At 45.1% G+C, this 27172-nt stretch overlaps 2 protein-coding genes across 2 annotated transcripts; both read left to right on the top strand.

The window, feature by feature from the left end:
- The first annotated feature begins 19478 nt into the window (after nt 1–19478).
- LOC114786613 (uncharacterized) lies at nt 19479–21178 on the top strand. Its single transcript, XM_028973890.1, has 7 exons — nt 19479–19554; nt 19627–19688; nt 19768–20112; nt 20190–20534; nt 20609–20725; nt 20927–20973; nt 21071–21178. Exons 2-7 carry the CDS (start codon nt 19640–19642, stop codon nt 21176–21178), a joined length of 1011 nt encoding a protein of 336 aa, XP_028829723.1. The 5' UTR covers nt 19479–19554; nt 19627–19639.
- A 2676-nt stretch (nt 21179–23854) lies between these two features.
- LOC114786538 (uncharacterized) lies at nt 23855–26010 on the top strand. The gene is made up of 5 exons (XM_028973767.1): nt 23855–23900; nt 24023–24367; nt 25329–25445; nt 25585–25631; nt 25738–26010. The coding sequence occupies exons 1-5, from the start codon at nt 23855–23857 to the stop codon at nt 25843–25845; spliced, it is 663 nt and encodes a 220-aa protein (XP_028829600.1). The 3' UTR covers nt 25846–26010.
- The last annotated feature ends 1162 nt before the right edge of the window (nt 26011–27172 follow it).

The raw sequence follows: 27172 nt of genomic DNA, 5'->3' as shown, positions 1-27172 counted from the left end.
ACAAATAAAGTCAAAGTGAATAAGTTTAAAGCTGCCGTGAGAATGGAGAAGCAGATAAATCAGACATTTTTTTTTACATCCCAGGAAACCTTCTGGCCTAGCGGTTAAAGAAGGCGGCCCTGTAATCTGAAGGTTGCCGGTTCGAATCCTGATTCGCCAAAGTGCCACTGAGCAAAGCACCGTCCCCACACACTGCTCCTCGGGCGCCTGTCATGGTGCCCACTGCTCATCAAGGGTGATGGTTAAAAGCAGAGGACACATATCACCGTGTCACCGTCTGGCACAAGGGGGGTAGTAGCCTAGTGGGTAACACACTCAGCTATAAACCAGAAGACCCAGGTTCAAATCCCACTTAGCGTGTCCCTGAGCAAGACACTCAACTTAAGTTGCTCCAGAAATGTGTGCTGTTTTACTTCACTTTCACTTCAAATGCCTTTTCAGAAAATTGAAATGAGGAAGTAGAAACCTGCAGCTACTAGCTTGCTAGCCAATTAACAAATTACTAACGAAAAAAGGTCATGCTTTTGCAAATTACCACAGAATAATAAAAAATATGCATTTCTTTCAACTGGACAGACTTGACACGACTGCAGCAAACATGCACCTGAAAGAGGTATTACAAGACAGGATGGGTTTCTGCTAGCTGGGTAGCATGCTAACTATGTTCAGGTACGAGGAGAGTATCAGGGACCAAGGGAATCCCGTTTGTCACGATGGCTGGACATGGCGAGGAAGGAGGACGCATACGCCGATGTCATATGTCATGAGACAGGAGGAGACATAGTAGACAGGACAGGGGAAACATCACCAGACAACGACCCGGCGGCGAACAGACACAAACTGGGCAGCTTTATACACTCAAATAATTATACAACAGGTGAACACGATCAGGAAATATTACACAGGACCAAAATGAAACTCCGGACCTGGAGTAACCCCCGCCGGACCGGATCATGACAGCGTTAGATAATAACCATCACTTCTCCTCTTTATGCTGTTTTTTCTATTGTTAAAGTAGAAATGCAGTTGTCCTCCCCATTAATCTGTGAACACAGTTGAAGCTGAGTCCTCTGCTGGCCAGAGGAAGCTGGGTAGATGGCCTCTGTGGCGTATCTGTGCCATTACTCTTTTGCTTGTGTGGTTGATTTTTTTATTTTCTGTTTTAGGTTGGTTCATATGTGGCCGTTTTTGCCGCCCCTCGCTTGTCGTCGCCTGGCCCCTGTTTCTTCTCTTATATATAAACCAAAAGTTCAGTTTTATTCTGGTTTTCTGTTTCTCGCTGCTTTTTTTCGCTTTTTGACTCCCTCCTGTTTAATTTCACCTTTTTATTTGAATGAAATTTTGCATTTCAGTCATTTTAGAATTTCTTCTCTCAGATGCCAGAGTCTTCGGTAAGAAACGTACTCCTGTTCCAATCCGTAAATTGAAAAGTGTATGTTACTTATAATTGTTCTTCTGCACTAGATTATCAGAGGGGATGAAGATGATGTCCCTTTTCTGAATAATTCTGACTGGACACTTATCATGTAAGGGCGGTTTACCGGGAACTTGTCTTCGATGCAGTTGTTCTACCAGCAGTTCATACAGCGTTATGGTGTGTTTCAGGTGTAATGTCCAGCAGGAGGGTTTACCAGGGGCAGCGGTCGGTCTCCTCTCGTCTGGGTGGCTCTGCTACTCTAACATGCTTCTCGAATGAAGATTCACTGGCTCTCTGGATTTGGAACAAGCAGACGCCTGGACAGCCGATGAAACCTGTTGTTTCAGCGTTCTCTAATCGTGCCACATTTGAAGACGGGGTAGACAAAGATCATTATGAGGTCGAATCAAGTAAAAAGAGTTTTAATTTGACCATAAAGAACATTGCAGCTGCTGATGAAGGCTTGAATTACTGTGGATTGTTCTTCTTGAATCATATTTCATATGGAGATGGAGTCTTTCTCTTTATTATTGGTAAGTTAACCGACCCATAATACTTTTAGTATTTACTATTGATATTGTTAATATTTACTATTGTTATTGTTATTATAAATCAAATTTCCTTTCAGACTCTCCCACGGTTCAGGTTCAGCAGCATTATCTACTAGATCCAGCGTCTGAAGGACACGACGTGACTCTAAACTGTACAGTCGTCTCTGGAGGCTGTGCAGGAGAACACAGTGTGTACTGGTTCAGACACGGAACACCAGGATCATGTCATCATCATCTCTGTAGCAGCAAACATTTTTTTGCTTATGTGGAGAAAGGCGGGTAAAGAAATTAACACTCATATTAATATCATTATATAATCATTTGCCTCAAAATGCCCCAATCAATTTAATTTTGTACAAATCTGGAAAAATGTTAAAAAATTTGACTTACTTACTTTACTTTACTGACAGATTTGTGATACTTGGAACTAGAAAAAATGAAAAACTGATTTCTTGATTTATTATTTTATCAGTTGTCTACAAAGAATATATTCAAGTCCCCACTGAGTCAAGTCTGCACGTAAGTTTTCTCTTTTAAACTAAATGTGTTCATTTTTCCAGACAGTGAACGTTTTTTTATCTCAGTGTCGCTTACAGAGCTCCAGAGGAAAAGGCAGCATCGATTCCACGTTGTACTCTGAGGTCGTGTACCAGCATCTGAAGGGAGTTTACTGACATCACGCTACCTGCATGGGACTCTATTAATACTGCAGCAAGAATAGAATTAAACTCACATGGTCTCCGTGTTGCTTTTGTAAGAATTTTGAGCTTTCTATGGCTTTTAATAGAAATGGGATTTATGGAAATGCAGGTTGAGCCATTCTGAGATAAAAGCATGTTAAAGTCTATTTGAACCCCAGTGTGCCAGGATGTTGCACATTTATTTGTCTAGTAACAAATATGTTTGTTTACAACTGTATAAAATCATGATTCCTGGATTTTGTGCATGATTTTCAAACATCTAGTCTGCGTGATGTTTACTGGTGAGATTTTATTATCACTTTCCCATGAAATCTGTACCTGAAATAATAATCTGTTTTTAAAGGTTTTCAGTAAACCTGTCTTCATGTTGTCAAGTTCTGACACTCAATTTTGCTTTTTCAAATAAAAAAATATATATTGGATACAGATATAAAAGAAATGCCCGAACATCACTGGTAAGAAAATACAATGCAGCATAGAGTCCAGTAATTATACAGTATTGATAATTGATAATCACAGTAGTTCATTGATAATAATGAAAACCATGACTTCTTGTCCAATTTAAATAGTTTGTAGTGAGCCATGGCAGCGGCAGATGTGGTGGCCTTCATAGGCCACGTTCTCTGGAGGATCCTGACCCCGAACTATAAAAGATGTTGCCGGGGCCAGTGAGGTCACTTCCTGTAGAGCGGCAGGCAGCAGAGAACATCTTTGTTCTGAGTGAAGCCTGATGGCTTGAAGCTTTTGAACTTGTTAGATTAAATGATTATGAGTTCTGTATATCGTATCTATTTATACTGACTGGACACGTGTACGCTGCTCAGTGATGATCTATATGACTTGATCAGAAAACGTGGAACGGTGTCTGTTTTCTCACTAGTATTCACCACTACGTTTTAACAAATGAAAACTAATTTGAAAGGAAGAATAATAACTCGAAGAAAGGAAAGAAGGAAGGAAGAAAAAGAAGGTGAGAAAAAGAATACATTATCGGTTAATAAGAACATTTCTGTTTGCAAAGACAAGAATGTACAAGAACGTAGTCCTTCAGGATAATTACTGGACCCAAAGGTAGCGAAGTGTCAGGATTGCCTGCAGCTGGGCTCCACACCGGAATCCAATCCTGACGCCCCATAAATGCCGGAAGTTTCCGCCCGTTCGGGGTCGCTGGCATTTTCGTGAACTTCAGTTGGTAACACTGTTTGTAATTTGAGTTCTGGCAATCGCCACACGCCTACGGGTTAGTTTTAGTTTATCTGTATTTAAGTTAAATCGTTTTCGGCCACCGCGCCATTGTTTATTTGTAGTTCTTTATTGTTTGTTATAATAAAAACCCGTTCCCAGTATGTCAGACCTCTGCGCTTCCTTCCCCCGTAAGTCCGTAGTCGTGACAGAATGCCAGAGACCCCCCCAAAAGCGCAGAGGTGGAAAGCAGAGGAGAAGAAACGCCGCGAAGGACACAGCGCGGCGCGGCGAACGCGGACGGCAGGGGAGAGACGCGCCACCCGTTCTGGTGGAGCGTTTTCTCCCCGAGAAGCCGTGGTACGCGGCGCCGCGTGATGACGTCACCCCCGGGAAACGCCGCGAAACCCGGAAGCGACAACGTCGGCGGGTGAGTGGGCGGAGCGAGGACGTTGGCGTCGGCAGCAGCGAGGAAGTGACGTGGGCAGCGAGCGCAGAAGATGCGACCCCCACGATCTTCGCCATGTCGAGCCAAGAACTCTGCGCTCTGCTGGCAAGGCTCCCCGTGGACTGGGACGACACTGACGGCGACGAGAGCACGGGAGACGAGAGTTGGACTCCGCCCATCGCGCCAGTCTGCGATCGTCGCAAGGTCCGTGGGGACCCACGTCACTTCCAGGGGGGTGAGAAGCGGCAACAACAACGGCGCCGTTCCTCCAGCGAGGAGGTGGGCAGCCTCCAGCCCGAATGGCCGGAGTACTGCCCATGGGAGCTTATCGCGCCATGGGTCCAGGATGTCCGCAGGGTGGACGACCCTTGGAGTCACCGGTGGGAGGACACGGATGACGAAAGCGATGATGACGTGGATTTTCGGTGGGCGGTCGGTGCCGGGATGGCTCCGCCCAGCGTGCGCGTCCGAGATCATCGTGGCGTCCGTGATGACCCATGTGACTTCCGGGGGTACGAGGTGGACACGGACGACGACCAGGATGACGCCGTTTGGGCAGTCGTTGCCGGGATGGCTCCGCCCATCGCGCCCATCCAGGATCGTCACGAGGTCCGTGGAGACCCACGTCCCTCCCAGCAGTGTGAGGAAAGCTGGTGGAAGAGGGCGACGGGAGGTCGCCAGCCAGCAACTGCGCTGCCGGGACTGCCTCGCAGGGAATCCTCCATTCCTGCTCCAGTCGCCGACCCGCCTTCCCTCTGCCCGGACGTTCCCCAGCGAAATGGCAGCGCAGCACCAGCGTCCACACCTGCTGGAGAAGACGTCCACCCCCCTCCACACCACACACCTACCACCATCTCCAGCGACGTGCCCAGCCCCGTGTGGGACAGCCCAATTGTCCCGGGACCCTTCAGTGGGGCAGCAGACACAGACGAGATCACTACCATCCTCACGTGTCTGACTGGATCAGCATGGGGCTGGAGCACAACCCTCTGGCAGCAGGGAGAGACAGACAGGAGTTTTCGGGACTTCCAACAGAGACTGAGGGCGGAGTTTGATCGGCCTGAGCCAGGGATCGAACTCTGCCTCTCCACCACATCCAGTGCCAGTCAGGATCCGGGGCAAGAAGACCCAGCACTGGTGGGCGACGAGAAGGTCGCTCCTCCCGAGATCCTGGCTGTGCCCCCTGAGGAGGTCCCGGAGAGCCCAGAGAGGGAGCCAGACGACCTGTCTGTCTCTGTCTGTGTGTGTCTGTGTGGCATATGTGTCCGTATGTCGCCCCCACTTCCCCTCTTTGTGTCCACCAGATGGCGACCCAGCCGCGGAGCCGAACCCCAGGGAGGAGGTTCCTGACCCGAATGTGCTGGTCCAAGGCGAGGTGGACAAGCCCCAAGGTACCCCTAAGTCCAGCCGGGGGGGGTGCTCCCCCAAAGAATTTTTTGGGGGGGTGCAGTTCGGGTTGGGGACTCCTCCTGAGGGGAGGGGAGGTGGGGAAGCGATGGAGCTGGGTCCTCCGGTAGCCAGTGAGGAGGGCGGGCCAGGCATGGGCCTGCGTCTGCCTCCAGAGGGGTGGAGCGCCATAGAGCCCCCGGGTAGGCATGAGGACCCAGCTGGGACAGGCAGGAAGAGGGCCTGCTTGTCCCAACGGACGCAGAAGAGGCTAGCCGGATGGTCTGGCAATGCCCCCCCCTTGGCACCAGGGCCGTGCAGCGAGAGGGGCTGCATAGTCCCAGAAGGCACCAGCCTGGGGTGCCTGGAACAGTCGCCGGAGGCTCTGGGACAATCTCCCTGCGCGGTGCAGGGGGTGACACAAGACGTGTCAGAGGGGACATGTGGAGACAGGGCCCACACGTACCCAGATGGATCGGCCCTGATTATTGTGTGCAGGTACGGGAGTCCGGGGCCGCCATGCGGGACCACGCCGGGGAGCCAGGCCGAGGGTCCGGGGCCGCCATGCGGGACCACGCCGGGGAGCCAGGCCGAGGGTCCGGGGCCGCCAAGCGGGACCACGCCGGGGAGCCAGGCCGAGGGTCCGGGGCCGCCAAGCGGGACCCACGCCGGGGAGCCAGGCCGAGGGTCCGGGGCCGCCAAGCGGGACCACGCCGGGGAGCCAGGCCGAGGGTCCGGGGCCGCCAAGCGGGACCACGCCGGGGAGCCAGGCCGAGGGTCCGGGGCCGCCAAGCGGGACCACGCCGGGGAGCCAGGCCGAGGGTCCGGGGCCGCCACGCCTGACCACGCCGGGGAGCCAGGCCGAGGGTCCGGGGCCGCCAAGCGGGACCACGCCGGGGAGCCAGGCCGAGGGTCCGGGGCCGCCACGCCTGACCACGCCGGGGAGCCAGCCCGAGGGACCGGGGCCGCCACGCCTGACCACGCCGGGGAGCCAGCCCGAGGGACCGGGGCCGCCACGCCTGACCACGCCGGGGAGCCAGCCCGAGGGACCGGGGCCGCCACGCCTGACCACGCCGGGGAGCCAGCCCGAGGGACCGGGGCCGCCACGCCTGACCACGCCGGGGAGCCAGCCCGAGGGACCGGGGCCGCCACGCCGGGGAGCCAGCCCGAGGGACCGGGTCCTCCAAGGGGAGGATGCAGCAGGGCAGGAGCCCTGTGGTTGCCGCCGTCCGCCCCGCCGCGTCCACTGATGGTACTGTTGGGGCTCCGAGGACGTAGCCCTTGGAGGAGGGGCTCTGTCAGGATTGCCTGCAGCTGGGCTCCACACCGGAATCCAATCCTGACGCCCCATAAATGCCGGAAGTTTCCGCCCGTTCGGGGTCGCTGGCATTTTCGTGAACTTCAGTTGGTAACACTGTTTGTAATTTGAGTTCTGGCAATCGCCACACGCCTACGGGTTAGTTTTAGTTTATCTGTATTTAAGTTAAATCGTTTTCGGCCACCGTGCCATTGTTTATTTGTATTTTTTTGGTTATTGTATAATAAAACCCCCTTCCCAGTATGTCAGACCTCTGCGCTTCCTTCCCCCGTAAGTCCATAGTCGTGACACGAAGTGTACAAGCATGTAGACTTCATGCACCTTGAAGGGACCACTGCAGTGAAAAGCAGAAGAAAGTATAAGAAGGTAACTCATATTAATTTATTAGCTGCTTCTGCCTGGTTCTGGCCCATCACCTTCTCCTGATTGGTAATGAGTAATTAATTCATCCACAATAGAGATACAAAGATCAGCCATCACATAATGAAGGTGATATATTAGACTTTTTTTATTACAGTGGGTGAGGTATATGTGATGACATCAACCGTACATTTTGCTGAAAGCCGATCTTCTCAACTTCAGCCAGGTAAAATTGAATTGCTAGACAGCATCTCCTTGTGGATTAGTCCTGGTCTGGAGCAGTCAGGACACACTGTGGAACTAGAGACAGGCTCATGGGTGGCCAAGGCTCATTGATAAATGTGGGGAGGAAACACCAACTTGGGACTGGTGGCTTGGCACCACCATTCCTTCTAGTGGTCTAGTGGAGCCCAGTTCTCAGTGGGTCAGGGTTACTTTGCTTGCAAATGAAGGACGTAATCAATATTAGACATAATGTTATGGATGCTGTGTGTTTGCAGCAATCATCCAAAACTCTCTCAAACATTACAACAAAGTGTTAAATTGATGGATTTGTCTGTACTTGCTTCTTCTCTGATAGCACCGCTTCTGAAGACCACATGACCTTGATGTATCATCGCCAAGATGACTGCAGAGACCTTAAACATGTTTTCTTCAATAGTGTCACATCCCGGGCGTTAGAGGCGGGACATCGTGGTAAAATGGACTTATTAAACCTGGCAAGATGGCTGAAAAAATGATCAGAACATGCAAAAGGCGTGTGTCAATCTGACAGAAAAGGAAACAAACAGAAGGTAAGAAGTCCACATGCACATTAATGCAGCCGCCAGGTTCTGTGGCTGCTTTGCTCTTTTATGAAGCCCTCGTCAGCCGGACTGATCTCAGCTTTGACTGATCAGGGTCCCAAGCAGCGTCCAGCCTTCACACACAGCAAGAGATTAGAAGGTTAATTTCAGTGACCAAGTTTCAGTATTAACATATTCCCAGCCTGTTTCCCAATTTCATCTACTGTAAAATATAACCCAGACATGTTCTCAATGCTAATTGAAATTTTTTTTTTATTTATTTTTCCCTTAAATAAAAAACCTGATCCGGACAACCCCCTGTCTCATAATTAAAACATATTTAAAGTACAACGAAAAGCTGCTGTAATACATGCATGTAGCACATCATTCTGAGCATTTGCTGTCTGGTGCCCCTCATGGGTGTAGAAGCTGTCTGACCAATCAGGTTGAAGTGAACTTTTTCCTTCTTGCTGAGTGTTGGAAATGAAAGTTCAGCCTTTCTGGTTCGCAGTCAGACTATCAAGTGCAGCTGCAGAGATGATCTTCCTGGTTGGACTGATTCTGATCTGGCAATCGTCATGTAAGTGTGATTTAAATGTAACGATATTAAATAAAAATATATGTTTTGACACTTTATTCCTGATCAGCACACGGTCTTTACTGCATTTCAGACATCTCCTCTGATACCAGGGTCCATCAGGGGCAGCGTACTGTTTCCTCTCTTCTAGGAGGTTCTGTTACTCTGCCGTGCTACTTTAACATGGAGTCACCGTTGAGAATGTTTTGGTTCAAACACGTCCCGGGACATGAGATTAAACCTATTGTCTCATCATACTACAATCAAGTCTCATTTGAAGAAGAAGTCAACAAATCCAAACTGGATGCTGAAACAAGTGACAAGAGCTTTAATTTGACCTTAAAGAGCATTGAAGCTTCTGATGAAGGATCTTATCTCTGTGGTGTCAACTGGTACAGCAAATTTTACTTTGGAAATGGAGTCTTCCTCTTTATCAAAGGTCAGTAAAATCTGTAGTAACAGAAATTTACTGATCCAGCTTCACTGAAGATCTCCTTCCCCTTTTTTAGACTCCTGCACAGTTCAGATTCAGCAGCATTATCTACTAGATCCAGCGTCTGAAGGTCACGACTTGACTCTAAACTGCACAGTCGTCTCTGGAGGCTGTGCAGGAGAACACAGTGTGTACTGGTTCAGACACGGAACACCAGGATCCCATCCTGGAATCATCTACACCCATGGAGACAGGAGTGCTGGGTGTGAGAAGAACCCTGAGGCTGGTTCTTCTACCCAGAGCTGCGTCTACCATCTCCCCAAGAGGAACCTCAGCACCACCGACGCTGGAACCTACTATTGTGCCGTGGTGGCGTGTGGACAAATAACGATCGGCAATGGAACTAAACTGGAAATATCAAGTAAGAAGTTATAAATGTCGCAATAAATAACATGGAGTGCTGAGACCCAAATGGGTAAGTGACATTTTGGGTGATCTAAAGATCAAAAGGATATGAAGAAATCCTTAAAAGTTATTTAACCAAATTTTAATAATTTGTTCCTCACGCCCGTATGGTTCTCACTCCTTGACATATTTTATGCATCAATAAATAAAATGAAGCCTTTAAACTAGTAAACGAGTAATCCTGATTCTGTATTATAACAGGTTCTAATGGCAGCGGCGCCACGGCTCTCATCGTTACTGTTATCATCTCGGTCACTGCAAACATCGCTCTTGTGCTTCTGTGGAGAAAAGCCCTGCGAGCAGGTTTACACTTTATCTTATTTTTGGACGATTTGCTTCAAATGTTCTCACACTTCACTAAAAAGAAACAGATTATTAGTAGAATCTGTGATGAACAGACCTGCTGGTTTTGACTTTTCCATTTTATATATTTTTTAAGATAAAAGTTCCAACACCCACGTGCCCACTGCAACAAACCAGCAAGTAAGTTTTAACACATTTTCCGAGTTCTTGTACGAGTGGTACGGTGCTTCAGCGTTTCCATCCTCTTTTTTAACCTCTTTTTCATCTGTTTTTCAGTGTGGCGACGCAGACTCGTTAAATTACGCCGCCCTGAGCTTCACATCTCACCAAAAGCCAAAGGCAAAGAGAAGGGAAAGAGAGGAGCCCGACGTTCTCTACGCACGTGTTGGATGCAGCACCGTGAAATAATAAGAACCTGCTCAGAACACGACGTTACCCAGACTCAACTTTTAAAGAATTTAAAATACCCAAAATGTGGTTTTCTCTTTCTAATAAATGCTTGGCTTGTTAATCTGTTAAATGTTGCATCAGGAACATTTTATTAAGGCTGAAAATTACAGTAATACTGTAAAAACTGTGTACAATTAGCTCTGGAACCTTCTGGAAAAAAACAGCTTTCTGCTCAAAATCTTAAGAACCTCTTTAATATCAATTTGTTAAATTACTCCAGTTTTTAATAAATTTGGCCTTCTTGCTCCTGTGCTGGAATCTGTGCACATACAAGTTTTGATGGATGGAAAAAATGAACATTGTAAAATACGCGGTGAGGAATATAATCGGTTAAAGGTTTATTTTACAGTATAAAACCGGCAGTTGTAAAATATATGTTCGTGATTAGTGTACGTATCACAATCAATAACTGTTATAAGTACAAAAGCTTTCCCTGCAGATACTGTACAGTTTTCATGTAATAATAACTTAACACACATATATAGCGTGGTATTTACAGTTTCATTCCATACACCTAACAACGCAGTATACAGCAATTTTTGCAAATGATTGCTGTTAGGCTCTTTACTGTCCTTATGTGGCAAGCTTTTACGTTCAAAATGGAGTTTGTGCACGGCAGCCATTACAGTTGGGACAGATGCCTTATATTTAGAGCCTGGTGGGTGGAGTCAGCAGACCTGCACACCCACTCTGGTTTACTAAACCGCCTATGTACACTAATCTGTGTTTAACTACCATGTAACACACAGCTGAACATGCAACTACTAACATCCAACCCGCTAATTTACTTTCCCTTTTAGTCTAGCACTTGCAGTGCACGCAAAACATGCTGGTACTATTATTACGGTAGTGCAATGAATAAATTATGCATGAATGATATTTTAAGGATTGTAAAATTCCAAATGTTAATATTTATACACGGTATAATACTGTTTACCAAATTAATGTTTTTTGAGTAAGTTATACAATATAATACGTGTAAATAATTTAAGGTTTTGTTACTGTAGATTGTTTTAGATTCTTTTACTGCATGTGCAACAGCCTCGTTCTGTAAGTAATATGTAGACTTACCATTTAGCAAATAACGGTAATTTCACGACCGGTGCGGGGAAGGAAGGATTTGAACCGGCAACTTTCTGATTGCGGGTTTGCTTCATTAATCGCTAGGCTACCACTGCTCCTTATGGTACTCACGAAGGACACAGAACATCGGGATAACCTGACCCGGAGCACCAGGCTCAGTCCGGGCCATAACAAGTAATGTTTGCAGTGGTTCAGAACATGTTTTTACTGCACAGGAGGTTTTCGATGCACAGATTACATTTTTTTTTCATTGTGTTTTCACCATCACATAGAAGTGAAACAAATCTAATAATAAAATAAAAAAGGCCAATAGCCATTAAAATACCTTTCAAGTACAATTGTAGTGAAGTGATTGTCACTGTGATACAAGTTGTCACGTTGGCGAGCTAATAAGGGAAGAAAGTGTAGACACGGGACATCCTGGAAACAATGATTTATTTAAACAATAAAGAAACACGGCGCGATGGCCGAAAACAGGGGAGATAAAAAGGGGAGAACTGAAACTACCCCGCAGGCGTGTGCCGATTGCCAAAACTCAATACACGACACACATAAATGTTAGGGTGCACAAACAGCTCAACAGCGCCTTTTAACTGCACCCTGATTGGGCACAGATGATGTCTTCAGCTACAGCCAATCCTGGTGGACTCGGTCCCTCCAACCTACACACAACGTCCCTGGTGCCAGTGTAGGGGCTTCTCCAGACCAACCGGCCAGTCCCTTCTGCATCTGTTGGGACAAGCAGGCCCTCTTCCTACCTGTCCCAGCTGGGTACTCATGCCTTCCAGGGGGCTATGTGGCGGTCTGCCCCTCTGGAGGCGGATGCAGGCCCATGCCTGGCCAGCCCTACCTAACCGGCTAACGGAGGACCCTGGTCCGTCGCTTCCCCACCCACACTCCCCTCAGGAGGACCCACTGACCTGAACTGCACACCCTCAAAAGAGGTTCCTTGGGGCTCATCCACCTCATCCAGGACCAGCGCAGTCGGGTCAGGAACTTCCTCCCTGGGGTTCGACTCCGCTGCTGGGTCACCATCTGGTTGACACAAAGAGGTGAAGTGGGGGCAACATATGGACACAAGAGACACGCACACACAGACAGAGACAGAGAGAAGACAGGGTCATCTGGTTCCCTCTATTGGCTCTCCGGGACCTCCTCAGGGGGCACAGCCAGGATCACGGGAGGTGCGACCCTCTCACCGCTCGCCAGCGCTGGGTCTTCTTGCACAGGATCCTGATAGGAAATGGGTGTGGTGGTGGGACAGGGTTCAATCGAACTTCGCCATCATTCTCTCCAGGAAGTCCTGAATACGCATTCTGTCTGTCTCTCCCCGCTGTCTCTGCGCCCCATGCTGACCTAATCAGACACGTGAGGATGATGGTGATCTTGTCCGCGTCTGAGACGGAGGGAAGACCAGCAAAGTACACGCAACATGATGTTAAAAAGGGCGGCATCGCCGTCTTCCTCCTCGCTGTCCGGGTCCGACATGGGTCATCACGGACCTTGCGACGATCGCGGACAGGCGCAGTGGGCGGAGCCATCCCAGGCCCCGATTGCCCACCAATACACGTCATAATTGCTCTCGTCCTCGTCCGTGTCCTCCCACCACCGGAAGTGACGTGGGTCCCCGACGGACCTTGTGACGATTGTGGACGGGCATGATGGGTGGAGCCATCCTGGCACCGACTGCCAAACTCGCGTCTCTGTCACTCTCGTCGTCGTCCGGGTCTTCCCAGTCCACCTTCCTCTTTATAGAATATTTAGATTAACTTGTAACCTTCTTATTGTCTGATTTAAGGATAGAAACTACAACATAGTTGGGGGTCCTAATGAACCAGAATTGATGGTAACCGATGGTAACGTGAAAGCACTTTGTAAGTCGCTCTGGATAAAGGCGTCTGCCAAATGCCTTAAATGTAAATGAAATATTGATATTATATATTTATGTTGCCTGTGTGGTTCATCTTGGTTTTAAATACATCAAAACTGATTAACCAGTTATCAGCCCAGTCTCGTCTCCCAGTTATGTTGTGTCAGTCCGCTCGGGGTAACGGAAGAGACACAGTATCGCAACATCATGAATGACGAATGGTTTTAATAAATGAATATTAAGATGGCTCGATGGCCAGAAACACACATGAACAAAACTAAAGACACACAGTATAACATACAATGCATGACATGGGGTGTGGGAGAGACAATTATATGAAGGATTAAAGGCAAAATCTGGGGGTGATTAGGAACGAGCACAAATGTGAATGGGCAGCAAGTTATCTTAGTCTCAACGACAAAGCTTTCGTTCAAATATATAATGGTCCTAGAATTGTGCCCTGAGTTACCCTACTATACACACATGGCTATCAGGAAATTGATTACATGTTAACTCCCTGTTGCTTTCTGTCTGATAAACAGTATTACAAACCATAACCACTGGTTCAAATTTAAACAAGATGAATTATTGTGGGACAACATTAAATGTACTTTTTATATTTTTACAATTATCAGATGCCCTTATCCAACAGTCAGTAGTTACAATGACAGTCCCCCTGGTGACACTTGAGTGTCTTGCTCAGGTACACAATGGTACTAAGTGGGGTTGGAACCAGTGGTTCATAGGTGAGTGTTCTAACCACTAGGATATTACCATCCTAATTACAACACATGCTCTTTGATTCCTGTCCCCTGTGGACCCTTCATCAGAAAAAAAGTACCTCTCCTTAACTCATGTTGGCTGTGCCCTCAGACTGTCATTATTGTTCAGATTTTTTATTTTTTTTGTAATGGCTGTTAGATTTGCATGTTCCAGGTTCCAGGAGGAGACCATACATGCAGACAGAAGTTTTTTAAACAGATAAAATCAGTCTGTACATAATGTTCTTCATCATCTTTAAAGCTGCAGGTAAGATGTCATCAAGGCCATGAGTATGAACTGTACAGTATTGGAAAAAATTACTGAATTCAAAAATGACAGGAAAACCAGTGACTTTCTTATGACAAAAAAATTTAACTGATTAGTTGTCACAAGTGCCACAGAATAGAACAGCACTCAGTGCACACAGTGAAATGTGGTTTCTGCATCTAACTAAACTCCTAACTCAAACCTGCAACCTTCTGATTACAGGACTGTTTTCTTACCCACTAGGCCACCACTGCCTCAACAACAGTCCGCCACATAAATATATGCATTTGGTTATTGCAATCCACTTTCATGCATATTTTGGTAAACTTCAAACTTGTAAGCATCAACAACACAGAGAAATTAAAAAAATTCTATATTTCTTGAGAAATATAACCTATGAGCTAGCAAATAAACTCCATAGTGGAATAAATTTCAGGAGTTGAGTATTTTATGACAACTCTATTTTTCAAAATATCATATGTGATTTACAGTCAAGTCAGACAGGATCTACAAACAGAATAAAAGACCAACATTTTAAAGAAGGTCACTAATCCACGCTTACACCACACTTAACCACACACTGCCTCTTGCTGGTGGGGAGCGGAATATCAGTCCTATTTAGAGGCTAAATAAACCATCCTGTATTAGCTACATCAGAGCATGGATGAGAACTTACGACTTATCAATGGCATCACCCATTTGACAAAATGCGATGCTGTGCCAATGAAAACTTTGGTGCTTTTACCAAAAAATAGTGACTTTATGAAACGCCAAAGTAGGTTCACTGTCACAGGAAATTTTATCAACCTGAAAAAAAAAAATTTAACTGTACAATCAAACATGTCTTTTAAAGTACAGCCATGAAGACTTAAACGTTGTTTAAAAGAACATGGACACACGTGTTGGCAGATGTGTGATTTGGTACGACGCCCATTCTAGGCGGGCGGAAAAAAAGTCAACGCGAATACCAACAAGTCCAACACAGCAACAACAGTCACTGCGATACAGTTAGTCAGTTGTAGTCCAGGTCTTTGTCTCTGGGTTTAGTGTCATGGCTGATTGGTTGATTTCTGGGTACAGACGCCGCCTGCTTCTATCTAAGGGAGTTGACTCTTGTCCACCAAAGAGCAGCCAATCAGAGAGAATGTTACGCTTTTCCTGCTTGCTGCTTCTTGGAAAGAACCTTTCTGCTTCACGGTCAGAGGTTGAAGTGGAGCTATGAAGATGTTTACTCTGCTCGGGCTGATTATGACCTGCCGAATATCATGTAAGTGTCCTTCTGTGTGATCTTTCCAGTAAATCCAGCAGCAACAATATGAAATAATTGACATTTTAGCAAAGAAACATCCAAACACAAGTGTCTTCATGTATTTCAGATGTTACAGCCGACTTCACAGTGGACCAAGGAGAGAGATTTGTTTCTTCTCATCTGCATGGTTCTGTTACTCTGCCATGCAGTTATTCCTTAACTTCAGTGGAGAGCTGGGTTTGGCTCAAATACGCCCCTGGACAAGGACTCCAGCCAATCATGTCATCATACTACCAAGATGTAGAACACAGAAAAGGCACCGACAAAAGCCGCTTTAGTTACCAAAAAACTGAAACCACTTTTAATCTGCACATTGACTTTTGGAGACGGAGTCTTTCTTTATGTCAATGGTAAGAAAATTACGGCATTTACTTTCACTAATTTAACATCACACAAAATCTAATTTCTCTCCTTTCAGACTCTCCCACAATTCAGGTTCAGCAGCATTATCTTCTAGATCCAGCGTCTGAAGGACACAACGTGACTCTAAACTGTACAGTCATCTCTGGAGGCTGTGCAGGAGAACACAGTGTGTACTGGTTCAGACACGGAGCACCAGGATCCCATCCTGGAATCATCTACACCCATGGAGACAGGAGTGCTGGGTGTGAGAAGAACCCTGAGGCTGGTTCTTCCACCCAGAGCTGCGTCTACCATCTCCCCAAGAGGAACCTCAGCACCACTGAAGCTGGAACCTACTACTGTGCCGTGGCGGCATGTGGACGGATCGTGTTTGGCAATGGAACTAAACTGGAAATTTCTAGTAAGTTTTATTAATAAAATTTCAGAGTGTAAGTTTCCTGCATTAGGCAAGTTCTAGACTAAAAATATATTTAAATGTTCATCTTCTGTGAATTTTTCTTTTAATTTAGATCAATGCATGAATGTGAAACTGAGTCTATAAAAGTCATTTTGTGTTTGATATATTTCTTTTAAATCCTATATATCAATTAAAAATAAAAAATGTAATAAAGAATGTCTTTATATGATTTTTTTAAGGACATAACTCTTTCATACTGAGAGTTTATGCTGCTGCCACGTCTCCTGTTTTAATCATGTCTCTAACAATAAATGTGGTCTTTGTGATTCTGTGGAAAAAAAGGCTTTATACAGGTATTTATTTATTTAAATTTTTTTTAATTAAATGTTCGACTGTAAAGATGCTAGAAACTGTCTTTAAATCATGACTCCATCTTTCAGATCGTAACAAAAACAAGACAAACACACCCACTGAGCAAGTACGCATTGCATGTTTTACCATTTATCACCATACGAATGATTGTTGTGCCATTATTTTATTATTTTTTTTTTAGAAATAAATATAAACTTACATAAAATCTGTATAAAATACACATGTACATTTTTGCTAGTTACATTAGAAAAGATTACGGTTCTTTTTCACATCTCCATTTTTTCTTCTTGGTTCTAGCCTGACGACTCATTAAATTACGCTGCTCTGGGCTTCACGTCCCATCAGAAGCAGAAGCGAAAGAGAAGAAGGAGAGACGAGCACCATGTCCTCTACACAACTGTTGCTCAGTCTCAGCGAACGTGACCAGGAACTCGGTGCCGGCGGCATGGAGTTCATTCGTCCGGCATTGCAGATGCTTCTCAGGTGTTTACAGCCAGATATGGTCTCACATGCCCTGATGTCAGAGTTTACTGGCATCATGTCTCCTGCTTACATTTTAACATTCTGGTTGCTGCCATGTTGGTTATCCGGGAGTTTGTTTTACGAATTTCCGAAGATTGGTGTAGAAATATGAAATTGAGGAAGAAAATAAACAATATTTGTTGATCCAAAATCATGCAATTGTAATTATTTCAGAATTTTGTCTACTCTGTTGTAAACCAAATGACATGAACTGGTGAGTTTTCCTGCTACTTTACTGGTTTTGTTGGACGTGTGAAAACATCACACTTGTACTGTAATGCCACCCATGCTGTGGTAACTACAAGGTAGTTCTGGTGTAGGAGGAGCCGCTCCACTTCCTGTGGAGTGACTGACAGAAGATAGCGGCTGTGTGATGAGTGACCCACAGGCCTCAGATGATCAGATAACTGTTGGTTTAGAGCATCAGAAAACCATGTCACTATGACAGCCTAACACTGAGAAGATGAAAACAGTTCTTACCAGAAAACAGTTCTTACCATGTTACCAGAACATCCCACATATGATGGTCACCAAGTTATGGACGGCAAGTCAACACTTCAAACTCGTCGATGTGTTCCTCAAACACTTCTTCAACATTTTTTGCAGTATCTCAGATACTATAATTTGGGCAAAATGTCTCCTATTAAAATTTTGAAGCGTCCACCCTGTGTTGAGTCATCCTTTGAATTACTTGAATATTCCTAATTGTTCATTGTTCAAACCTGACGTGGTGCTCCGCAGAGGATCTACTGTCTCCATCCCTTTTCTTTTTGATTGGAATCTCCATCCTTAGGATCCTTCTCCCAACATGCACAGCGTAGAGCAAATTACTAACATAAAAAGTCAAAGTGAATACATTTAAGGCTGCCGTGAGAATGGAGAAGCAGATGAATCCCTGATCATTTACATCCCAGAAAACCTTCTGGCCTGACGGTTAAGGAAGCGGCCCCATAATCAGATGGTTGCCGGTTTGAATCCTGATCCGCCGAGGTGCCTCTGAGCAAAGCACCGTCCCCACACACTGCTCCTCGGGTGCCTGTCATGGTGCCCACTGCTCACCAAGGGTGATGGGTAAATACAGAGGACACGTTTCATTGTGTCACCATGTGACACAAGGGGGGTAGTAGCCTAGTGGGTAACACACTCGCCTGTGAACCAGAAGAGCCAGGTTCAAATCCCACTTACTACCATTGTGTCCCTGAGCAAGACACTTTACCCTGAGTGTGTCCAGGGGGGGACTGTCCCTGTAAATGTGTGCTGTGCTGCAGTGTTTCATTTCACTTGCAGCTACTAGTTTGCTAGCCAATTAGCAAATGACTAACCAAAAAAAGTCATGCTTCTGCAAATTAACATAGAATAATAAAAATATGCATTTCTTTCAACTTGATAGACTTGACACGTCTGCAGAAAACATGCACCTGAAAGAGGTATTACGAGACAGGACTGGTCACTGCTAGCTGGTTAGCATGCTAACTATGTTCAGGTACGAGGAGAGTATCAGGGACCAATGGATTCCCGTTTGTCACGATGGCTGGAAGGAGGAAGGAGGACGCATACGCATGACGTCACAAGACAGGGGTTTAAGACATAGTAGACAGGACAGGGGAGACATCACCAGACAACGACCCAACAGCGAACAGACACAAACAGGGCAGCTTTATACACTCAAATAATTATACAACAGGTGAACACGATCAGGAAATATTACACAGGACCAAAATGAAACTCCGGACCTGGAGTAACCCCTGCCGGACCGGATCATGACAGCGTTAGATAATAACCATCACTTCTCCTCTTTATGCTGTTTTTTCTCTTGTTAAAGTAGAAATGCAGTTGTCCTCCCCATTAATCTGTGGACACAGTTGAAGCGGAGTCCTCTGCTGGCCAGAGGAAGCTGGGTAGATGGCCTCTGTGGCGTATCTGTGGCAGTACTCTTTTGTTCGTGTGGGTTTTCCACTCCATGGTTAATTTTTTTTATTTCCTGTTTTCAGTTGGTTCATATGTGGCCATTTTTGCCGCCCCTCGCTTGTCGTCGCCTGCCCCGTTTCTTCTCTTATATATAAAGCATTTTTGTCCCCTCCTTATAAAAGTTCAGCTTTTTTCTGGTTTTCTGTTTCTCGCTGCTTTTTTTTCCCTTTTTGACTCCCTCCTGTTTAATTTCACCCTTTTATTTGAATAAAATTTTGCATTTCAGTAATTTTAGAAGTTCTTCTCTCAGATGCCAGAGTCTTCGGTAAGAAACGTACTCCTGTTCCAATCCGTAAATTGTAAAAAGTATATTACTTATATTGTTCTTCTGCACTAGATTGTCAGAGGGGATGAAGATGATGTCCCTTTTCCGAATAATTCTGACTGGACACTTATCATGTAAGGGCGGTTTACCGGGATCTTGTCTTCGATGCAGTTGTTCTACCAGCAGTTCATACAGCGTTATGGTGCGTTTCAGGTGTAATGTCCAGCAGGAGGGTTTACCAGGGGCAGCGGTCGGTCTCCTCTCGTCTGGGTGGCTCTGTTACTCTAACATGCTTCTCGAATGAAGATTCACTGGCTCTCTGGATTTGGCACAAGCAGACGCCTGGACAGCCGATGAAACCTGTTGTTTCAGCGTTCTCTAATCGTGCCACATTTGAAGACGGGGTAGACAAAGATCATTATGAGGTTGAATCAAGTAAAAAGAGTTTTAATTTGACCATAAAGGACATTGTAGCTGCTGATGAAGGATTGTATTACTGTGGAATGTCCTCACTGACTCGTATTTCATATGGAGATGGAGTCTTTCTCTTTATTATTGGTAAGTTAACCGACCCATAATACTTAAGTTTAATATTTAATATTGCTTTTGTTATTATAAATCAAATTTCCTTTCAGACTCTCCCACGGTTCAAGTTAAGCAGCATTATCTTCTAGATCCAGCATCTGAAGGAGACGACGTGACTCTAAACTGTACAGTCATCTCTGGAGGCTGTGCAGGAGAACACAGTGTGTACTGGTTCAGACACGGAACACCAGGATCCCATCCTGGAATCATCTACACCCATGGAGACAGGAGTGCTGGGTGTGAGAAGAACCCTGAGGCTGGTTCTTCTACCCAGAGCTGCGTCTACCATCTCCCCAAGAGGAACCTCAGCACCACCGACGCTGGAACCTACTACTGTGCCGTTGCAGCATGCGGACAAATAATGATCGGCATTGGAACTAAACTGGATGTCGTTGGTATGAAATTTAACTCTCTAAATCCTGTCCAAAAATAAATAAATAATTAAAGAATCTAACATGTATTTTTGTAGGTTCCGACCCTCCCTGCATGATGGGATACACAGTCGCTGCCCTGACTGTTGCTGTTATCCTCTCTGTCACCGCAAATGCGGTTCTTCTGCTTCTGTTGAACAGAACACATCGAGCAGGTAAAAAAAATGTGCAAAAACTAGTGATAATAAAACAGAATGACATCCTTTAATTGTTTTTAACTCGTGCACATGGCATGAACAGAATCTGAATTTGTTTTTCAGAATGTGTAAAATGATTTGTTATTACGGTCGGTGGGATCTTGTAGGTTTTATAGCTTTTAGCTGTTTGTATGCTGATTACATTTTTTTATTGTTAAGCGCCCGACAACGCAAGGACACGTGATTCCACTGAGACGCATTCAAACGTATGTTTTACAGTTTTAAATCCGTGGACCGTTTTTTTACGAAGCTTATTAAATTGAAGATTTGCCGATTAACATCTCCAACACTTGTCTCTTGCAGCATGACGATGCATTAAACTACGCCGCTCTGAGCTTTTCATCGAACAAGAGGCGCAAGATGAAGAAAAGGGAAGAAACCAGTGTTGTCTACTCTGGTCTCGTTTCATAACCGAGGCATAATTAACTAGCCGATAAATGTCTCCACGCAATCGCAGAGGACAACATCCATTTCACCTCCTCAGCGGCCATTTTTTTTACATCTCTCTTGCGATAATTAAAACGCCTGATCAACTGATGACTATGGCCGAGAATTGTGTAAAAAGCGTGGTGGGTGTAAAAAAGAGTGTAAAACAACTCCTTCTCCCTCCACACAAAAGCACTGCATTCAAACCACTCCAACTTGTTGTTACCTGGCAGAAGGAGGCATGGCACAATAGAGGTTAACAGTTGAACAGTTTCTAATTTATTAACACCGGTAATTAATTATTGCAGTTACATGTGAATATTGTAAAAAGGTACCAATGTTACAGAGAAAACAAAATGGAGAAGAAAGAGTAAAGAGAGAGAGAGAGAGAGAGAGAGAGAGAGAAGAGAAAGAGACTCGGAAGCCAGAAGGTTTCCGATGGAAAACCCCTTAGCAAGGAAGCCCAGTCCCTTTTCCACATGTGAAGAGATCTTTTAAACCCCTGGCCGACAGGAAGTTGTCACAGACCAATCAGAACCTGTTGTTTCTGACGTCACGCCCCCGGTGCCTCCCATCTGGGGAAGACAAAGAGAATGGGTGGTCCCAACGGCCGACACCTCACACGTTTGGCTCGGGAGCCTCCCGTCTGGGCAAGACAAAGAGGGTAGGCGGTCCCGACGGCCGGCAGCTCACACGTTTGGCTCGGGGGAGGCAAATGTTGCACTGCCGTCCCACAAAAGACATGTAAAACCGAGGTGTTGAATCTTCATGCACAACAAAGGCACAGGAATGTCACATTTCTTCTTACAGACGGCCGCTATGCAACAACAAAAGCATGGTCCTGCGACGCCCCATCTTACAATTGCAAAATTGTAATTTAATTGTGACATGTTAATAGTACATTTTTACAAATGTAAAAATATAGAAAAGACTTTTACCAATAACCGAGACAATTTTACGAGCAGCGGACAATTTTACGAGATAGGTACTTTAGACCGGAAGTTGGTGTCTGCTGACCGCGTATTTACTGCGACTCGACCCGGGCCCGACTACATTGACAGAAATCTGGGTTCAGGTCAAGGTCTACGGGTCTAGCCTCTGCTCTCCTGCCTGACCGCCATCTCATACCCCAGATGTTTTCCTCATGTCCTTCAAACTGTGTTAATTTGTGTTTTGTTGTGTTTAAGCTTCCTTTTTGTTCTCCTTTTTCCTTCAAAGTTGTCCTTCATTTATTTAAATTCAGTATTCAGTTTTGTTTTTAGAATAAAAAACTGTATATAATGTTGCTTCATTTTTTGACACAATGAATTCTGAGTTTGAGTTTTTTTTCTCCAAATTCTCAAAATTTCTCCAGTACAACTGCAGTTAAAATCATACAAATACATCCTGGAAAATGTACAGATCACAATTTATCAATTAGATACCAACACTATACTAGGTCAGTATAAGACATGATAAAAATCATGAAAATGACCACTGAGCAGCTAACCCTCACGTCAGGAAGAATGGAAGAAAGTGTCCTGGTCTGATGAATCTTTTCTTTCTTTAGATTACGTGAATGGCTGCGTAAATGTGTGTCACTTAGGGGATGACATGGCACTAGGATGTGACAAGCAGGGACAGGGTCTGCGAGTTCCCCAGTCTGCCAGAAAGGACAAGGGCCAACATGTGTGCTGGGTCCAAATTCGAATCCGAATCCGCCAAGGTGCCACTGAGCAAAGCACCGTCCCCACACACTGCTCCCCGGGCGCCTGTCATGGTTGCCCACTGCTCACCAAGGGTGATGGTTAAATACAGAGGGCACGTTTCACCGGTGCTGTGCTGTAGTGTCTCACAATGACAATCGCGTCACTTTCACTTTTTGTTTCTGACCCATTTTGGTTATTAAAACTTTCACAACATGTCGAGTGCCTGTGCTTCACCTAACTTCTCTCTCTAAATGTAAATCATGGTTAAAATTGCTTAAATTATCTTAAATAAAACTGTAAACTGTCACATATGCAACTATGAGGGAGAAGCTTTTTTACTCTAACATTTTATTAACATAAACACTTAATAATTTAATGGAAAAAGAAAAGGTTAGAATGCTATTTACAACTAAGACCATTTTGCACCATAACTTCACAGAAATTGTGATGGCCGTTTATGTCTTATGGTTTAGAAAACCTCGTCTGGATCTGAAGTCTCATAAAGAGGAAGTGGAAAGAGCTGACAGTGAACAGCTGACAGTTCAACCTTCATGCTTCTACTGTCAGATGTTTCACGAGGACCTGCAAGAATGATCTTCTCCTTTCAATTAATTTTAATTTGCCATTTTTCATGTAAGTGAAAACAACCAGAATAAAAAAATTTACAGGACTGAAATTTGCGAAAGTTTAATTTGGACTCGTAATTTTGCAGGTTTTAGCTCTGGCAGCCGGGTTTACCAGGGTCAGGGTTCTGTTTCTTCTCGTCTGGGAGGTTCTGTTACTCTGCCGTGTCTCTCCGCTGAGAGTGGGGTGGTGATCTGGGTTTGGTACAAGCAGGTCCCAGGGCAGCAGCTGCAACCTGTGGTATCATCATTCGCCGCTGATGTTAAATACGGAGAAGGAATCGAAGAAAGAAGAAAAACCCAATTCAAGGTCAATCAAACTGACAGAAGCATTAATCTGACCATAAACAATGTTGAAGCTTCTGATGAAGGATTATATCACTGTGGTATTTTCTGGTACCGTCAGTTCTATTTTGGAGACGGTGTCTTTCTCTACATTAATGGTGAGTTAAAGACAATTTTAGATATCAGATTTTTTCAAAAAAATGTTAATGAAGACCTGTTTCTTCTCGTTTCAGATGCTCCTACGGTTCAAGTTAAGCAGCATTATCTACTAGATCCAGCGTCTGAAGGAGACGACGTGACTCTAAACTGCACAGTCGTCTCTGGAGGCTGTGCAGGAGAACACAGTGTGTACTGGTTCAGACACGGAACACCAGGATCCCATCCTGGAATCATCTACACCCATGGAGACAGGAGTGCTGGGTGTGAGAAGGACCCTGAGGCTGGTTCTTCTACCCAGAGCTGCGTCCACCATCTCCCCAAGAGGAACCTCAGCACCACCGACGCTGGAACCTACTACTGTGCCGTGGCGGCATGTGGACAGATAGTTTTCGGGAATGGAAATAAACTGGACGTTGTTGGTGAGACATTTAACATTTTTTATTTAACAAGTGAAAAGTACGTTCAGAAAAACATTACAGTACGGCTAATGCAACCCAGATTTTTTTGTGTAGCTTGTTCAGTCACTTCTTTTCATCTTGATTAGCTGATGGTGTCATATTAAATGTGTAACAAATGTCGCAGCAGTATTTAAGCTAGTATTCAAAAGTTTAGGATAATTTTAAAAATAGTTTTCCATGAAGGACAGAAAATATTACAGATTGAAATTGACAATGTAAAGGCCGGGAGTGGCTGACTTTCTGCGTTACTGACAGTTGTGAAGCGCACGGGGCTGAGATCATTAGAGTACAAGAAAACTGAATTTTTACGCCGTCCTTGGTAATAAAAAAAAAGAGTTCATTACTGCGCTTTCACACAAAATTCTGTGGGGCAGGGCACATGGTTTAATTTCCTATATCAGCAGCCACTGTGCTCATTTGTGAGTTAAGACAAATTATATGATTTATGCTTGCTATAAAATGAAGAAAATGCAGGAATTTTGCACCAATTGTTTGGATACTTTTCTGATTTTTGCTTTATTTTCTCTTTTTATTTGTAATGTTTGAGTTGGACAATATAATACAGGAGCGCAAATGTATTTTTAGTTCCATCACACGAGACTTCCTGTCTGTGCCAAGCATTGTGGTCTGTGCCTCCTCGTCCCGCCTCTCTCCTCCTCATTAGCATTTAAAGCTACAGACAGTGAAACGGCGCGTCCTGCGAAAATCTCAATGTGGGACTGGATTAAAGTGGCTGTAATTCTGCACCAAGGCTGAATTTCAGAAAGAGACTTCAAATGCAGCATTAGCACTATATAAGACTTTTATAAAAGCAAAAAAAAAATTATACCGTCGTCGGACCTGATAACCACCGTATTCTTAACTTATTAGTTACAGTCCTGTTTATTTAATTTTTTTTTATTTTTTACATGTATTTTTGTAGGTACCAACCCTCCCTGCGTGATGGGATACACAGTCGCTGCCCTGACCGTTACTGTCATCATCTCTGTAACCGCAAATGCGGTTCTTCTGCTTCTGTTGAATAGAGCACATCGAGCAGGTAAAATCCTTAAATTGTCTTTCACTCAGACACATGGACTAAATTTGAAGCAGATTTTCTTTCAGAATGTGTTAAATGCTTTGTTGTTTTTTGTTGGTTTTATAGTTTTTTTAATAGATTTTTTTTTATCATTGTGAAGGGCCTGACAACGCAAAGACACGTGATTCCACTGAGCCACATTCAAACGTATGTTTCATGTTCTCTATGCAATTTCAGATCTGTGGACCATTTCTTTGAAACAGAGTTAACTGAGGATTTTCCGATTAACATCTTCAACACTTGTCTCTTGCAGCATGACGACTCATTAAATTATGCTGCTCTGAACTTTTCATCAAGAACGAAACACAAGATTAGGAGAAGGGAAGAAACTGGTGTTGTCTATTCTGGTTTGGCTTCATAACTGAGGCATAATTAACTAAGTGATGTCATAAATGTCTTCTCACTGTGTCTATCAGTATAGGTAGAGGCAACCACCACAAACCTTTTTAGAGCCCTTCATTGCGTCACAGACTCCACTGTCCTGTCCGACCTCCATCCTTTACTCCAGGCCAGGTTTTTGGAATGAGCCCATTGAGACATATTTAAGCCCATTGAGACATATTGTATGTGATTATGGGCTACAGAAGAAATATGTGTTGTTGTTGTTGTTTAGTTCCTTGTGGTCCTCTTCAGTTGTCTGTAAATGCTGAACTCCTGTCAGGTTTGCTGCACTTTTATTAAGTTTATGGTTGAATCACTGTGCTGTGCATTCACATTTGTTTTTAGAATAAATATATAATGTCGCCATGATTTTCTGCCTTGCCTCATGTTTTGGACACAATGCGCTGAGTTTGAGTTGTTTTTTTATTGATAAGTTATAGATCAGTATTTAATCAACAGATGCCAAGACTGTACGAGGTCAGTATAAGACATAAGAAGAATCATGGAAATGATCATTGAGCGGTAAACCAACTCAGGAAGAATGTGTAACGCCAAACGCCACTGTGGATGCTCCAAATGGGCAAGCATGGTCTAGGGGGGTGTGAATGAGGACGCCATAATGCGGGAGCTGGTGACATAGACCCTTCCACAACCTGATCCCACTAGTCATCTTCATTGGAATCATTCTCCTCCTCCAATCTCTGCCATGGTCTTCTTCCTTGTCCTCATCCGACCAGCTGAGTTGTTCTTCCTCACCTCGCTGATGAAAAAGTGAAGTGAAAGTGAAGGGATTGTCATTGTGATACATTGCAGGACAGCACACGGTGACACAACGAAATGTGTCCTCTGCTTTGTACCATCACCCTTGGTGAGCAGTGGGTGGCCATGACAGGCACCCGGGGAGCAGCGTGTGAGGATGGTGCCTGGCTCAGTGGCACCTCAGTGGCACCTTGGCGGGATCCACTTCTTTACCCGCTAGGCCACCACTGTCCCCTACTGATTGACTTTCCCCAGGTAACAAAACCATAAAGCCAAGGAGCGGCAAACCTCGTCTTACCTGTCGCTCTCAGTCTCGCCCAACGAATCTGGTCGAGTATGGGTCATAGGGTGCAGAAGTAGTGGGGAGGGCCAGTGGTGGCCTAGTGGTTAAGGAAGCGGCCCCGTAATCAGAAGGTTGCTGGTTCGAATCACGATCCGCCAAGGTGCCACTGAGGTGCCACCGAGCAAAGCACCGTCCCCACACACTGCTCCCCGGGCGCCTGTCATGGCTGCCCACCGCTTACTCAGGGTGATGGGTTAAATGGAGA

The sequence above is a fragment of the Denticeps clupeoides genome, chromosome 1 (genome assembly GCF_900700375.1).
Source record: "Denticeps clupeoides chromosome 1, fDenClu1.1, whole genome shotgun sequence".
Classification (NCBI taxonomy): Eukaryota; Metazoa; Chordata; class Actinopteri; order Clupeiformes; family Denticipitidae; genus Denticeps; species Denticeps clupeoides.
The sequence above is the reverse complement of the archived record's forward strand: the minus strand, read 5'-3'. Positions and strand labels throughout refer to the sequence as shown.